Consider the following 17160-nt stretch of genomic DNA (forward strand, 5'->3'; position numbering starts at 1 on the left):
ATGGAGGAGGTATCGGTCGGTGCTCGGCCGGGCAGGGTGGGTGAGTTATGTGTCTGTGGCTGGTGAGGTGTTGTGTTCTTGTGCTTGTTGTTTGCTGTATCATTATTATTGTGTTGTGCCTTAGCTATTAAACTGTTCTTACCTCAACCCCTGGGGGCTACATTCCTTGGATTCTCCTTCCTAACTCTCTGGGAGTTGGGGGACTTGGTTTAAACCACGACAGTGACCAGCAGGTCAAAGGAGGTGATCCTGCCCCTCTGCTCTGCTCTGTCAGACCTCACCTGGAGCATTGTGTGCAGTTCTGGTGTCCTCAACATAAGAAGGACATGGAACTGTTGGAACAAGTCCAGAGGAGGCCACGAGGATGCTCAGGGGCTGGAGCAGCTCCTGTATGGAGACAGGCTGAGAAAGTTGGGGCTGTTCAGCCTGGAGAAGAGAAGCTGCGTGGAGACCTCAGAGCAGCTTCCAGTGTCTGAAGGGGCCTACAGGGATGCTGGGGAGGGACTGTTCATTAGGGACTGTAGTGATAGGACAAGGGGTAATGGGTTGAAACTAAAACAGCAGAGGTTTAGACTGGATCTAAGGAAGAAATTCTTTCCTGTGAGGGTGCTGAGGCACTGGAATGGGTTGCCCAGGGAGGTTGTGAATGCTCCATCCCTGGCAGTGTTCAAGGCCAGGTTGGATGAAGCCTTGGGTGATATGGTTTAGTGTGAGGTGTCCCTGCCCATGGCAGGGGGTAGGAACTGGATTATCTTGAGGTGCTTTCCAATCCCAACTATTCTATGATTCTATGACTGACTTCCCTGAAGCTCTGATTTATAAAACAACCTGCCTGATGATTTGGAGTCTTGGCTGACCGTGGCCCAGCTCTCTGTTCCTGCCATACTTCTCTTGCTCAGGTACTGTGCGATGCTCCCTGCACACCAGGGTGTTCCCCTTAGACTCTGTTTAAAGAGATCAAAGAGAAAAACCCCTGTGGTACTGGCCAGCTTTCTGCAAACCATCCTTGGGTGCCATGGGTTAGTGTGAGGGGTCCCTGCCCATAGCAGGGGGGTTGGAACTGGATGCTCTGAAGGTCCTTTCTAACCTGAACTATTCTATGATTCTATGGAATGAGAACCTTTCTCTGGCTGCACCCAACAGCCCAGCCAGGGCTCACTGCTCTGCAGTCCCTCTCCATTCAGAGTATGTCCCTGCATGAGCAAATTAGGAGATAGTCTTCTCAGTGAGGCAAATAATCAACTGACCATTCCATTCAGTGTTATTCTCTGGTCATTAGTATCTCCTCCATTTTGAACTATGATGTTAGAATTCTGGTCTTGTCCTGGGTTCAGCAGTACAGTCATTTTTTCTCCTCAGTAGCTGGTGCAGAGCTGTGGTTTTGACTTTCAGCCTGGGAACAACACTGATAACACCCATGTTTGTAGATACTGCTCAAATGTTCAGTCTGACCAAGGCCTTTCTGAGCCTCATGCTCTGCCAAGGAGGAGGGGAAGCCGGGAGGAAGCAGGGACAGGACACCTGACCCAGGCTAGCCTAAGAGGTATTCCATACCACAGCACATCATGGCCAGGATGTAATGGAGAGTTACCGGGAAGGGCTAGGGGATGTTGTGGTTGGACTAGACATCAGTCGGTGTTCAGTCTGGCAGGGTGGGGTGAGTTATCAGTCAGCAATTGGTGAGGTGTTGTATTCTCTTCCCTTGTTGTTTCCTTTATCATTACTATTACTGGTGGTAGCAACAGTGATTTGTGTTATACCTTGGTTACTGGACTGCTCTTATCTCAACCCATGGGAGATACCTTCTTTGGATTCTCCTCCCCATCCCTCCAGGAGCAGGGGGAGGGCAAGAAGGGGCTGGGGGGTGAGAGAGGGACTGTGTGATTTATGGCAGACTGGGTTTAAACCACGACAGCTCTTGAATAGATGGGCAGCACTTTTGTTTGGAAATGGGTTTCAAGTCTTAGTCAAGACTCTTTAATCTTTCCAGCTTGAGTGTTTCCTTACTTGGAAGATGCTGAGATGCCATCCCTAAGAGATGCTCTTTCTCAATGACTTCAGAGCAGTTTCTGATCTTGTTCTATTCTGTCTCCCAGAACACAACTCATCTCCAATGTAACTTAACAGCTCCAGATGTTTAACTTATGAACTCACTAAAGAAATTCTTCAGTTAGACGTGAAGGGGAGAGAAAACAAGACTGACATGGGGTGATGTGAGCAATGAGGCTGCTGGCAGCGTATCCCAACCATCCAAGGTAGAAAGTAATAAACAGTAAAGAACAGGAGTCTCTATTAGATGCAGCCAAACACTGACACCCAACACCTGTAGAACTGAACAGAGGTGAAAAGGACACTTGAAGGACTTACTTTTGTGAAGCTCTGATTTATAAAACAAGCCAGGAGGTGAGAAAAGAAGTTTTGTCTCAAGGTAGAGATGATTCTGTGCAGGACAGTCATGTAGATCCACACATGGAGTCCAAGTCTGTGTGTGTCACTTCACTTGCAATATCAGTTTTATACATTTACAGTGTATTCCTCTGTCACACATACATCTATTTACACACATACACATATGACAGATATTGGAGCTGAGGGAAAAGGTCCAGAATCTGTCAAGAAAAGTGTCTATTTCTCAGTGCCAGAAGTGAGAAATGAATAAAGCTGATTGGTGTTTGCTGTGAGGAAAAGGAGGTCTGGGATAATTCAAGGTAATGTTTTCCTAGATGCTGGTAGCTGAGAAGTGAAATGAGGTTTGAGGTTCCTGCTCCTCCTGGTTTCCTTCCAAGGAAGATGTAAGGGGGGTTCTGTTTCTCATTAAGTACCATCATTGACTTTAGTGCAGGAACTGTGAAAGAACATGTATAAAGTCATGAGGATGAGTGGAAAACCCCATTAGTTTAGACTTTCTCACTTGATGTAGGGTATTCATGCCCTGCATGATACAAGTCTTGTATGTTGCCAGTGGTTGAACAACCTCCTCACACACTTGATCAGAGCTCCCTTCACCTCCTTGTTCCTCAGGCTGTAGATGAATGGGTTGAGCATGGGGGTGACTGCTGTGTAACAGATGGAGGCCACCTTATCCAGGCTCCTGTGGCTAGAAGAGGGTTGTAGGTACATGAAGAATCCTGACCCAAAGAATATGGAAACAACCATCAAATGAGAGGCACAGGTGTGGAAGGCTCTGGCCCTGCTGTGTGCTGAGCACATCCTTAGCACAGTGCAGATGATAGAGATGTAGGAGAGCAAAATGACCACGCTTGCACCCACCACATTGATGGTGAATAAGGCAAAGATGATCATCTCACTGCTGTGGGTGTCAGAGCACATGAGCTTTAGAACAGGAACAACATCACAGAAGAAGTGGTCAATGTGGTTGGGACCACAGAAGGAACCTCCAAACATACTCCATGTGCAGATGATGACACTGAGGAAGGCGAATAGGTAGGATGATGCTACCAGCTGCCAGCAGACACGGCTGGAGATGATGGTCACATAGAGCAGGGGCTGGCAGATGGCAACGTGCCGGTCGTAGGCCATCATGGCCAGCAGGTGACACTCAACAGTAGCAAAGAAAACAAAGGTGAAGAACTGCATCATGCAGGCAGTGAAAGAAATGGTTTTGTCCTCTGATAAGAGGTCTGCCAGCATCCTGGGGGAGATGACTGTGGAATAACAGATGTCAGTGAAGGCAAAATGGGTGAGGAAGAAGTACATGGGGGTGTGGAGGATGGGAGACACCTTCACCAAGATGATAATCCCACTGTTCCCCACCAATATGACAATGTAAGTCAACAGAAAGAAGAGAAAAAGAGGAGTTTGCGCATATGGGCTGTCTGTGATTCCCAACAGGATGAATTCAGTCTGAGTGTGATTTCCTCCCATGACCAGGTATTACCTGCTGAGGCAAAAGCAAGAGAATTATCACAATGATCAAGAATTCAGATTCAAATCTGGACCACATCTATCTCCAGTCAGTGACCATGTGAGATACTACATTTTAGTGTATGCTACTACATTTTGTAACCTACATTATATATACTTAATGGATTTAAGATGAGGTATTTCAGAAAGAACCAGGAGCAAATGTCATTGTTAGATTTCTGTGCTGGGACACTCAAACTATGGATTTATTCAAGGATGTGGATTTTCCAGATTTGAGGAAAGAATCAGATCTTCAATCCCTTTAAGTTCAGAGACAATTTGTGCCAGAGTAAACCTCAGAGGAACCTCAGAAGAGTGCACATTAACATGAATCAAGAGAAAGTCCCAATCCTGGTGTAAACCCACCTTACACATTAATGACATGTATCTATTTTCCCTTAGCTTTTGGTTATCATTCCAGTTACCAAATCACATTAATCAAATTACTAGAGATCATTCACGGCAGATAAAATAGACTTTGTTATATTCATGATTTATACCTTCCTGAGCTCCAGCACAATAAAGCACCTAAACCAATGGACATTAAATTGCTTGCATTAAAATAGTTGATGTTATAACAGGCTGATACCAAAGGCTGATTTGTTAGTGACTGTATTCTGCTGACAATATGAAATGTTACATTTCCTTAAAACAAAAGAATCATTTCCATTTAAATCTGGAGTAATTCAGTGCATCTGCTTTAGCTGCCTATGTAAACCAAACACAACCTGCATCAGACATTGGTCTCTCTTACTGTAAAGAAAACTGACATTGATAAGTCTGTATTCTGATACAGCTTTATGAAAGAGGACCCAAGGACATGCAGAAGCAAGCCCATTGCCTCAGTGCAGGTGAGACTCTGCTTTGTGTTGGTGTTACCTCCTGTGCCTTCCTTCTGCCAGCGAGTGATGGGAGCCAAGGGTTTATCCCCAGTGCAGCAGAGAACATCCAGGTGCCAGCATCAGCTCTGTTCAGCTCCTGATGTGAAGAGAGGTGAGCTCCTGCCAGACTGCAAGAGCCCAGCTTGTGGTGCTGGGGCTGTAAATACAGTTGCATGTGCTCTCCTGGGAGGAAGCCTCCAGGGCTGCTCATGCTTTAGCAGAGGAAAACAAAGAGAAGGAAAAGCAAAGGGTGTGAAATCAGCTCTGAAAGGCATTGTGGTGCTTGGGCATCTGAGAGACATGGCATGGATGAGCCATGCCTGAGCACAGCTGCACAGCAGCAGTGATGAGGGCTCATAGGATGCTTCTGACATACTTGTGGACCATGCAAAGGTTTTGGTTTGCACAGACTGACACAATGAGAATGGGTTGAGAGACATTCCAGATCTTGCACACAGTCCTCAAAAGGGACATGAAGCACAAGTGACTCCATCTCTGGAGCTGCTGTTTTCCCTCTGTGCACACTTGACAGTCCAGTTTTCCATCCCCACTGGGGTTATCCACATGTAGTGCCTGGATGTCCAAGAGCTGAGCTGGTGACTCTGGGCTTCCACTGTATTGAAGGGTGAGAAATGGGCAGTTTGGGGCATTGATGAATTGTCCCTGGCCGTTATCCCCCTGAGCAGCCTCAGCTGGTGCTCCATCCTCACCCTCTGCCCATTTTCCCAACATCTCTATTTAAGCTCAGGCTAAGGTGGTTGGACTATACTTGAGGATTTCTGGTTTAGCAGGAGGTGTGCACACCTATGGAATCCTTTGATGATCCTTAGACCTAGGTTTGCTCATGGTCTTTCCTAGCAAATGCTGGACTTAAACCTGACCAGGGGATTGATTTGATCTGTTTTGGCTTGGTTGTGGACCTGTCTTGTAATCCCCAGCTTGCTTGTCTTGGCTGCGCTTGGCCCAGGTCTCTGTTCCTGGCCTACTTCTCTTGCTCAGGTACTGTGTTATGGTCCCTGCACACCGTGGTGCTCTCCTTCTGTTCAGTTTAGATAGGTTAGGGAGATAAACCCCTGTGGTACTCTCCAGCCTCCTGCAGGATAGAATCTATCAACCTCTGCACCCAACAGCCCAGCCAGTGCTCACTGTTCTGCCAGTCCCTCTCCATCCAGACCATATCCATGCATGGGCAAAATAGGAGAGAGTCTATTCAGTGAGAGAATTAGAGTAATCACTTGAACTTTATGCTCAAGTGCTATTCTCTGGTCATTAGTATCACCTCCATTTCCTAAATGTAACTGTAGAATGTTTTTGAGTAGGTGGGTGTCCTGGTTTGAGCAGTAGCAGTCATTGTTCTCCTCCTTGGTAGCTGGTGCAGTTCTGTGGTTTGACTTTCGGGCTGGGAACGGTTGCTGATAGCAAGTATGTTTTGAGTTACTGCTCAAGTGTTTGGGTTGTCCAAGGCCTTTTCTGAGCTCATGCTCGGCCAGGGAGGAAGCAGAGACAGGACACCTGACCCAGGCTAGCCAAAGAGGTATTCCATACCATAGCACATCATGGCCAGGATGTAACTGGGAGAGACCACGAAGGGCTGAGCTCTGGGGGGATGGAGGAGGTATCGGTCGGTGCTTGGTCAGACAGGGTGGGGTGACTTATGGGTCGGTGGCTGGTGAGGTGTTGTATTCTCTTCACTTGTTATTGGCTTTATCATTATTATTTGTAGTAGTAATGGCAGTAGTGATTTGTGTTATACCTTAGCTATTAAACTGTGCTTATCTCAACCCGTGGGGGCTACATTCTTTGGATTCTCCTTCCTAATCTCCGGGAGATGGGGGAGTGATAGGGGGAGTGAGTGAACGAGCTGTGTGTGGACTTGGTTTAAACCACAGCAGTGGGTAACACTGTGGTCTGTTAATGGCTTTCCAGTCTTAGTAAAAACTCATATTCTCTCCAGCTTGAATGTTTCTGTAGTTACAAGGTGCTGAGATGTCATTACTAAGAGATGCTCTTTGTCAATAACCTCACAGCAATTTCTGATTTCAGTGTATTCTGGCTCCCAGAAGACGTTCCATCTCAGGGGTTGAGGAAGTAATAGCTCCAGATATCTGGCTTGTGAAGTCACTAAGGGAACTTTTCAATTATATTTGAAGGGGGGAGAAAACAAGATTAGCATGGGATGATTTGCCCAATGAGATTGCTGGCAGCTTATCTCAACCATCTAAGCTGGAAAGCAATAAATAGTGAAGACAGGAGCCTCTGGGAGACACAGCCATACATGGACAGCCAACACCATGTACAACTAAACAGAGAAGGAGACTTCAGGATTCATGGAATGGTGAAGCACAGCATCATTGAATCACAAAATCTCTTCTCTCAACCTCTGATTCATGAAACAACCCAGAAGGTGGAAAGATACTTTTTCTATGAAGACAGAGATGCTTCTGTGCAACAGTCATGCAATTGGGCAAGGAAGATCTGCTTAGGGGCAATGCCAAAGTAATGTAGCAGTGATTGTCACAGCAGCTTAAATTGCCTTTTCTCTTTGCAGACATCTCCTTGCTTACTGGTAATGGTTATACTGGGACAAATATAAACATGTACAGCAGAAATGTTTAGTATCTTATGTATTTACCCCCTCTCCTGACACAATCCTTTTTGGGGATGTATTTTATCCTATTTAAGAGATCAGCATACACAATTTCAAGTGAATTTAAGAGGATATGCTCTATTTGTGTGTATTGCTGCCTTTCTAGCTCCCCTCAGCAATGATAAGGTGCAGGTTCTGTCTTTGAATGATTTCCTTGGAGAAAGGAATAAGAGGTGGGCACAATAATAGTTCAGCCTGAAAGAGGCTGAGTCTTCAACAGGAAACCAGAAGTGGCATCTCAGGTACTGTTTTGGGGGATGGTGGTGGAACTAGATTTAATCTCCTCTCATATGTCTGTGTTTGAGACACGTGGTTATGTTATAAATCCTTTCTAAAAGGAAGTTTTACTTCCTAAGCTTAATCTGGCATGAAATCAGTTGCTTGAAAGTATTTGCTGCTTGCTTAAAATGTAAGTTGAATGATAGAAATTAAAGGGAAAAGCACATTTTTAACAAGTCACCAGTGAGGATGGAAGATAGTGGAGAAGGAAAGATAAATGCATGTGCCCTTCTGTCTATTCTATGTATTTATTCTTATGAGATGAGAGCAGTTATTGAAATGCAGTTTAGCCCCCAGAGTAGCCACTAACCTTGTTATTAATCAGTGGTTTTTAATGAAAACCAACATATTGCTTTTATTGCTGAGCACTTAGACTAAAGAGCAACAGATTCAGACCCTGAGCTACCTGGAGTAATGAAAAGAGTCTCTGGGACATGATCAACCTGAAAAGCAGCATGAAAGTTAATATTCCTTTACTTTGTGTATTATCAGAACAGGCAACATGAGCTGCTCTTCCCTTAATGTGGAGAAAACTGCAGGCAGATGGAAACAGTGAAGACCACGGTGATGTCCAAGGGGAAACTTGTTTTGTTGGCTTCAGACTTCCTTTGAAAGCAGTGGGTGAAGGTAGAAGATATATTCAAAGCTTGGTTTAAGAACTTGAGTGATAGATGTAGTCAGTGACTCCCTGCATAGGTAGGTGGTTATGGACCATCTAAGCATCCTGCCAAGGTGCCTGGCAGTGATCTTATTGTCTTCATTATCTACAGAGTACAGGATTAAACCCCACTAATAATGAAGCAAGGGATTAAGCCATCATAACCAAGCTCATGGAAACCAACCCCCTGCCTGGGAACTGGGAGCCTCTTGGACCCTGATGGCTTGGGAAAACTGGACTACGGTGACAGAGTTTGTTTTCAAGGGGTTCACAGATTGCCTTGACTTCCAGGTTACCCTCTTTGTGCTTTTCCTGCTCATCTATGTCACCACTGTGATAGGAAACCTTGGCATCATTGCTGCAGTCTGGCTTGATTCCCAGCTTCAAACCCCTATGTACTTCTTCCTCGGCCACTTGTCCTTCTTGGATCTGTGCTACTCCTCTGTGGTGACACCCAAGATGCTGCTGAGCCTCTTGTCTGAAAGGAAGACTATTTCTTTTGCTGGCTGCTTCCTGCAGCTCTATTTCTATGCTGCTTTTGTAATCACAGAGTGCTACCTCCTGGCTGGGATGGCATATGACCGTTATGTTGCCATCTGCAACCCCTTGCGTTACCCCATCCTCATGTCCCAGAAGGTCTGTGTTTCCCTCTTAGCTGGGTCCTATGCAGTTGGGCTTTTTAATTCAGCCATCTTCACAGGCTTTGCATTGAGGTTGTCCTTCTGTGGCCCCAATGTCATTGACCACTTCTTCTGCGATGGGCCACCACTCTCAAAGTTGGCTTGCTCTGATACTTCCCTCAATCAAAGGTTGCTATTTGCTTTTGGGGGCTTCAATAAGGTCACCACAATATCAGTCATCCTCATCTCCTATGGCCACATCCTCTTCACCGTCCTGAGGACAGGCTCTGTGCTGGGCAAAGCTTTTGGTACCTGTGCATCGCACCTAGTGGTTGTTGCCATCTTCTATGGGACCCTTATCTTCATGTACCTACGACCCAGTTCCAGCTACAACCTGGGCAGGGACAAAATAGTCTCTGTCTTTTACACCATGGTGACCCCAATGTTGAACCCCTTCATCTACAGCCTGAGGAACAAGGAGGTAAAGAATGCTCTGAAGAGAACAGTGGGGAGAATGGTTATTTCCCTGCCAAAGGGGTAAATAGTTTGACACTTGGGCAGTAATGGGAATGGGGTTGGTGGTTTGGAGTCTTTTTGAGGTTGGAGAGAAGCTGTGATAATACTTCTATCTATTATTGTCCATTTTGTAGACCAGCTTTATCGATGTGGGCTTCATTTGCTGTACATTTGCCTCTTGATAGTGTATTTCATAACAGGAGAAACACATACTCACTGAAGAGCCACCAAAGGTTGATTTGTGATGAAACATGCTAAAATGTCCAGCTTATTCCTGAATATTTGGAGGCAAGAATGTGTTGAGTTTTCTTGTGTACCTGGCACTACTTAAGCAACCCCAAACTGACTCTTTCTTGAAGGGAAATATGATGACAAGGCTCAGTCCTGTTAAAATAACCCATTTGTGAGGTTTCTGATGAGGACTTGGACTATTTTCTCACCTGTCTTTGGCCAGAGCCCACTTGTGGTTTCTTACACCTTGGACATCATTCATCAGTGTGGTGGACACTCTACCAAGTGCTGTACCTCTTCCAGCCACGAGATGTGATCTATGGACTTAAGGTGAATTTCAGTGCTTCCAGGTAATCCCTATGACATATGGGAGCATGCAGGAGAACACACAGAGCAGACCAAGGAGGTTTGGAGGAGAGAGGAGGAAGAAAAGTTCCCTAAAGCTGCAGGAAACAGGGAAGTTTGAGAGGAACTTCTTGGAATCTTCTTCCATAATCACAGACCATCAAAGAATGTTCAAAGGTATTTGAAGATTTCCCTGCTGCACTTTAATCCTTCAAAGTGCTTTTTATAGTGAATAAATACTTCAAATGATATTGTTAATATACAGTGTAAAGGATTGGACAGTGATGGTTCCTAAAGGTACTGTTGAGTGGAGTTGTTCAGTACATACATTCAAACTTCATGTACAGTAAACTCATGCTGCATTAGTTGCAATAAAACTCTTATTTCTACGTTTATTCTCTCTTTTTCCTCTAAGCCTGTAGTTCTCTATCTACAAGACCATTAGTTGTGGGATATAACTGGCCAAAAGTGGAGTTTAATAAGCAGACATTACATCTGATCTCAGTATCCCTCCTTAGAAGGAACTAAAGACCTTGGCAAAATCACCATGGGAAATGGCTCAAGTAAATGATGGTGCATAAAGATATAATAAAGATATATAAAGATATCAGCTGCATATAGAACATGTATCATGATTCTGACATATTTAACTTCAGGACACCTGAATTTCAGGTGGCTGAGGCTCACCCAGCCTATGGGTCATGGCACTTCCTTAGGTCATATTCAGTTCCATATAACTTCAATGTATTTTGTATTTGAAACTCCTCTTTTCCATTACCACCTTCATTATAAGAGGAAAATAAATATGCTCAAAACATCCTCAGACACAACAGAGCTGATACAAGACAAGGAACTTAGTGATAAACACTTTGAAGGTTTATACCTAATAACCTGATGACTGTGTAGCTGCTTTCTACAAGTTGTTTTTCCTCCTTGTCATGCTGTTGTAAGAAGCACAATAAGTTTATTCTGGCAATAACAGGAATATGTGTTTTATTCACCTTTTCAGGGAAGGGGAAGGTGTTTTGAGCTGTACCTGAAGGGCTGATGTTAAAGTAGGAACAAACAGGAATCACTGGTGAAAGTGTTGGCACAGAAACCCCCCAATTATAAACCCTGCTGTTAAAATATTGCCATTTGTAGAAGCTAAACCCAACCAAACACTCATCTGGGGTCACCACAGCTGTCTGCATTGCTCTTCTCCATCCATAGCTGGGTTTGATGGTGCAGGTGCAGGGTGTTGCTGGTTGTGCTGGTGCCATTGATGGTTTCCTCCAGAAGCTCATGGGTTCCAGTGAGTCCTGCAGTGTTTCTCACCCATTCCTTTGGCCAACTGAATGGCACCACTGGAGTTCACAGGCTGGAAGATAACCTGGGACACCTCATGTGTCAGTCTGTATGTGATGCTGAACTGAAGCAAGGTGAGCCCAAACCCATCCCATGTGTCCATCTCTCAGCCAGTCCTCTATGCTCCCAGTGATACAAATCAGTAGCTCAGTGACAGTCTCCATAGGGAAGTGATGGATTCCCTAACATTGGACACTTAAGCTTCAGCTGGAGAAGGTGCTGGAACATCTAGCTTAGGTCATGCTTTGCCTAGAAAGGTTGGACCAGATGATCCTTGAGGTCCCTTCCAACCTGGTGTTCTCTGGTTCTGATGGAGAACTTAGTCTGTTCAAGTGACCATGTGTGGCTCTTCTCTGGACATGGCAAATCCTCCTTTGGGCTACATAGAGTCTATTGATCCATCCAATTCCCCCTGAGATATCATGGGATGTATGGACACAGGTCTGGCAGCTATGGCTTGTGTCCTTTAGGGGGGGCAGAGGGATGTATGGTGGGTCTCTGACAGTCCTGGACACCCACATCTGAAGAGCTGAGCTACCACCTTCATTTCTACTGACTGCAAAGAGACTTGGCAGTTGCCTCATATACCAATGCTTAATGCTGTTGGCAACTGATGGATGAATAAATCCCACTTATGGGTCAAAGCTGATCCAAATATGGCTCTGTTCATGCTGTCAGTCTAATCTTAAAGAATAGGCTTCTATTATATAAAAGAAAACTCAGCTATACTGAAAGAATCAGTGTGAATTGTAAACTCCCCAAAATGCTGCAGACACTGGAAGAATCTGGTGTCTATTGAGTGTGTTGAGCAGAGACAAATGCCACTGAAGTTACCATGAATACACTATCAGTTTCCTGCTACAACCCTCCCAAAACGTTTGCAGAAAGAACTGGATTAACATCACCTGTTTTCAAAACAGGCTGTAATGAAATGGGTTTGGTCTTGCAATAGAGGTGGAGCACTGGAATGACCTGACTCTGGGCAAAAAGGAGTCAAAAATGGGTAGCTGAGATACTCCTGGAAGTACCTGGAGCATAGTAAAAAGGTCTAATGGACAATCAGTCATGTTCTGACAAGTTGGTCCTGGATAGACCCTCCCCCTGTTCTTAACCATCAGTAGCCTTTCAGGCTTATGTAGTGCTTGGAAGCTTGGGTCAGCCTTCATCTTCATCTGTCTGCTCCAGGCATCCATCCCAAGGTAATTACCTAAGCTGCTTGCAGCAGGTGTTTAAGGTAGTTGAAACTGCCCTTTGGCTGCTTCTTCACAAGAAGAATAACTTGTGTTTGCTTGGATCTCTGTTTTTCCTGTCCCTGGAGGCTGCTGAGTGTTGTAACAGGTTATAGATCTTTGTGACAACAATTAGAAGAGATTTTCCATCAGCCTGTGTGCATAGCTAAGCCTTTATTAGTAGTTTAGGCTGTTGTGACTCATGGGTTCTCATTCAGGGGCCAGCAATATACAATCGAGATCCATGTGTCTTAGAGACCTGAACTGTAGCCAAAGCTGGGACAAACTCTTGTTCCCCAAGTGTTTGTGTCTGTTGCCTGCAAAGACCTGCAGGGAGAGATATAAAAGCAACACATTGCTGTGAGTGAAGAACATCCGATGAAAACAGGATGGAAGCTCTTGAAGGTTCAGCAGAGACATTCCTGTTTGGAAGCTTAGGAGATGGCTTCAAGAGATAATCCCCTTGATTTGCTGTGCAGATATCCAGTGTCATCTAATGTGGAAGAGAACTTGCAGCTGTAAGAGGTGACCTCCATCCACAGGTATGTGAGACCATACCATGAAAGGTCCAGGTTAGCCCTGCTCTGGTAGAAATCACTGCAGCAAATGGGGAGACTGCTCAGATTTGTGCCAGGTAAAGATCTCCTCCTGTCTGTTGGTTTGAAGACATTAAATATTCCTGCTGGGATGTACTCATAGAATCCCAGACCCATTTGGGTTGGAAGGGAGCTTAAAGCTCCTCCAGCTCCAACCCCAACCCCTTCCACTGGAGCAGCTGCTCCAAGCCCCTGTGTCCAACCTGGCCTTGAGCACTGCCAGGGATGGGGCAGCCACAGCTTCTCTGGGCACCCTGTGCCAGCGCCTCAGCACCCTCCCAGGGAACAGCTTCTGCCTCAGAGCTCAGCTCAGTCTCCCCTCTCTTGGGCAGGTTCAAGCCATTCCCCTTGTTCTGTCCCTACATCCCTTGTCCCAAGCCCCTCTCCATCTTTCTTGTAGCCCATTTAGGCACTGGTGCTTATCATGGTGCTTATGGTCTGTTTAAGGAGCCTTGGAGAAGAAGAGAGGAGAAAACTCTCCAGGAAAGATTAACCTAGCCATGGACCTTGAAATAGTGATATTCACATTAAAATGTAAAGAATATTTCTATGAATAAGTATTCTGTTGATGGAAAATGGATCTTCACTGAGTCTTCTGGTCCTGACACTCATCTGGTGGGGTAAGATTTTTGTTCTTATCTTTAATCCTGTAAAGATTTAGTTGTTTTATTCTGAACCTTCACGTTATCAGGGGCAGAAACTGTAATTCACACTTGCATGAGGGTGAGCAGCTTAACTTAGTGCCTAACTTAGACAACCAAAGTTGAGTTTGGTTCAGCACAGCTCAATGGTCTCATTATGGTGTTGACTCCTCTTAATTGTATATTCTCTCAACCATAGTAATGGAATAGTTCAGACCCAAATTTTGCTCATAGTCTCCTGGCTTCACTTCCCCAGCATTTCTGAGACTATAATATTAAACTCTTCATGTACAGAATGAATTTAGGGTCATGCATCACCCTTTCCCTTCTCTTTCCTTAATTCCCAGCAAATTAAAGGCTCTTTTTCCTTCATCTCAGTGACTTCTCCAAACCCACCAAGGGAAATCTACAGTACTTTTAGGCTTATATGAGTTACAGCCAAAATCAGAGCTGTCTTCAGAGAAACTGAATCACAGGAGATGAGGGGCAGAGCTGATGGTTTGTGTCACATCACTTGGTTTGTGTCACATCAATCCCTCTCTGCTGCTGTAGCCACTGGTCTCATCAAACTTGTAGGTACCAAATGGGATTCAGTGATACAAATGAAAGGTGTTTGGGGGAGCTGGGATGCTTTCACTTCAGAAGGGGCCTCCTCTTTCCTTGGGCTGCATAGGAGGGCAAGCTTGGAGCAGATGGCCACAGAGCAGTCCATTCCACTGTAGCTCCCTGGAAATGAATAGTGGGGATGCCCTCGATGCACAGGGTGTTAATTGTCAAGTTATCCCATTCCAGTTCAAATAAAGGCATGGTTTCCACTGTCCTGTATTTTCCAGACCTTTTCCTTCCTTGGCAGATACAAAAGCCCTGAATGGCAGAGCAGAATCACACCTCAGCAGCAGAGTTCATCCTCAAGGGTCTCAGTGATCAAGCAGAGATGAAGGCAGCCCTCTTTGTGCTGTTGCTGCTCATCTACACCGTCACCCTTGTGGGCAACGCAGGGATAATTGTAGCCATCCAAGGTCACCCACAGCTCCACACATCCATGTACTTCTTCCTGGGCAGCCTCTCCATTATTGACATCTGCTTCTCCTCTGTGGTAGCCCCCAGGACTTTGGTGAACTTCCTATTGGAGAAGAAGACCATTTCCTTTGCTGGCTGCATGGGTCAAGCTTTCTTCTACATCGTGTTTGTGACAACTGAGTGTTTCCTGCTGGCTGTCATGGCCTATGACCGGTACGTGGCCATCTGCAACCCCCTGCTCTACTCCTCTGTCATGACTCGGAGGTTATGTGTGGGGCTGGTGGTAGGGTGCTACATTGGGGGTGTCCTGAACTCCATCATCCAGATGACCTTCATCATCAGGCTGCCCTTCTGCAGCTCCAATGTCATCAACCACTTCTTCTGTGATGTTCCTCCTCTCCTGGCTCTGTCCTGTGCCAGCACGTACATCAATGAGATGATCCTCTTCTCCTTGGCTGGTGTCATTGAGCTCAGCACCATCTCTGCCATTCTGGTCTCCTACATCTTCATCTTCTTTGCCATCCTGAGGATCCGTTCTGCTGAAGGCAGGCAAAAAGCTTTCTCCACCTGCATGTCCCACCTGACTGTGGTCACCATGTTGTATGGAACAACCATCTTCATGTATTTACGCCCTAGCTCTAGTTACTCCCTCAACACTGACAAAGTGGTCTCTGTCTTCTATACGGTGGTGATCCCCATGCTCAACCCCCTCATCTACAGCTTGAGGAACAAAGAGATGAAGGATGCTCTGAGGAGAACAGCAGAAAGAATCACAGTCAGGCTTTGAAAACCCTGATCCAGGGATGTGGGTAACATGAGGGTTTGTCCCAGAGGCTGTGGAGCCTCCACCCATGGACATGTTCAGAAGTTGCCTGAATGAGGCCAGGAGCAACCTGATGAAGTCAGCAGGACATAGTTATTGTTCAGAAAGGACATCTAGGAGGTCACTGCTCCTATGACTGGCAAATTATACACATAAACACATATGTATGTGTGTATATATATAAAAACACAATATTAAATGCTTCCTAAAGTATATATTTATATGTAACACAATATATCCTTGTGTTAAATGTGAACACCAACACACATGATACTGGTTTTCCTTGCCTCAGTTTAGTTGGGGTCTCAGTGATTTATGGGGTGGGTAGGGCCCAGCTGGAATGGGCTTTTCCCAGGAAGGATGGAAACCCAAGATCTAAATGACCAATCTGATGTTTTAATGCAGTTATGGAGCAATGGGATATCGTGCATGAGCCAAGTGAGTGAAATATGAATTCTTCACCAGGTCTGTGTTGGGAACCAGGCTGCTGAGTTAAATCACAGTCAAATTGGGCTTTGCCACCTCTTTCCCTTTCATTTTTCCTCCTCAAGTTGTGCCTTTCTCAAAGCCTTTAAGCGAGGCTCTAATGAGTTTTCTAGTTTATCCCCACTGTGGTTTGTTAAAAACAAAGGCAAGAATGTCATCAGTAGGGTTTGCCGCAGGAGAGTTGCACTTTGGTTTGGTGCAATGGGGATTAGAGAAACCCAAAGCAAACATGGAAACACACAAACACCAACAGGAAAACTGAAGGTAATGGAAAAACCCAACCAAAAGTCTTTATTCCCTATGCAAGAAGTAATTCCTGGCACAAATTGCAGCTCCCCCATATCCTGGTTGCTATAAAATCCCAATGCCACCAGGGGGAACAGTCACCACAGGGTTTCCCCACACACCCAAAACTTCCCTATTCCTTTAGCAGCTCATCACTCAAAGGTGAGAGATGTCCCTGATCCAACTGTGTTAACAAGCTCCTCCGGGAGGGGATTTGGAGCTGATGGGCTGATAGGAAGGAGAAGGCTTAGCTGAGTCCTGGATGGAGATGTTCCCCCTGTGGTCACTTGAGCTGTGGCATCACCAGTGGGAAAAACACTCTTTAATACAGGGGAAAATAACCCAAAGAGGGATGTGACCCTGGCCAGCACTAAGAAATAAGTCTTTATTCTTTATTTGTACTTTATTCTTTATCCTTTATTCCTTATTTAGACTTTATCCTTTATTCTTTATTTATTCTTTATTCTTATTCTTTACTCTTATTCTTTATTCTTACTCTTAAAGTTACCAGTCTGAAGCTGACTCTTACTGTTACCAGCAGGACATGACAGTATCCACATATGCCTGCTTTTTAGATGCCCATTTCCCCTTCAAAAGCTGCATTTCATCCACTTCTGAACAAAATCCATTCC

General features: G+C 45.2%; 1 protein-coding gene and 1 pseudogene across 2 annotated transcripts; both read left to right on the plus strand.

The window, feature by feature from the left end:
- LOC117436117 (olfactory receptor 1020-like) lies at window positions 1-9550 on the plus strand (annotated as a pseudogene).
- Window positions 9551-14782: 5232 nt separating this feature from the next.
- On the plus strand, window positions 14783-16783 carry LOC117436004 (olfactory receptor 1052-like). Of its 2 annotated transcripts, XM_034061549.1 has the most exons (2): window positions 14783-15692; window positions 16758-16783. In XM_034061549.1, the coding sequence occupies exons 1-2, from the start codon at window positions 14783-14785 to the stop codon at window positions 16781-16783; spliced, it is 936 nt and encodes a 311-aa protein (XP_033917440.1). The 2 variants fall into 2 exon arrangements, with proteins under 2 accessions (XP_033917440.1, XP_033917439.1); XM_034061548.1 differs by lacking the exon at window positions 16758-16783 and having other exon boundaries at window positions 14783-15721.
- The last annotated feature ends 377 nt before the right edge of the window (window positions 16784-17160 follow it).

This window comes from Melopsittacus undulatus, chromosome 4, assembly GCF_012275295.1.
Source record: "Melopsittacus undulatus isolate bMelUnd1 chromosome 4, bMelUnd1.mat.Z, whole genome shotgun sequence".
NCBI classification, from domain to species: domain Eukaryota; kingdom Metazoa; phylum Chordata; class Aves; order Psittaciformes; family Psittaculidae; genus Melopsittacus; species Melopsittacus undulatus.

Coding starts and splice junctions, on each gene's coding strand:
- LOC117436004 (XM_034061548.1), top strand. CDS start 14,783: ATGGCAGAGCAGAATCACACCTCAGCAGCAGAGTTCATCCTCAAGGGT.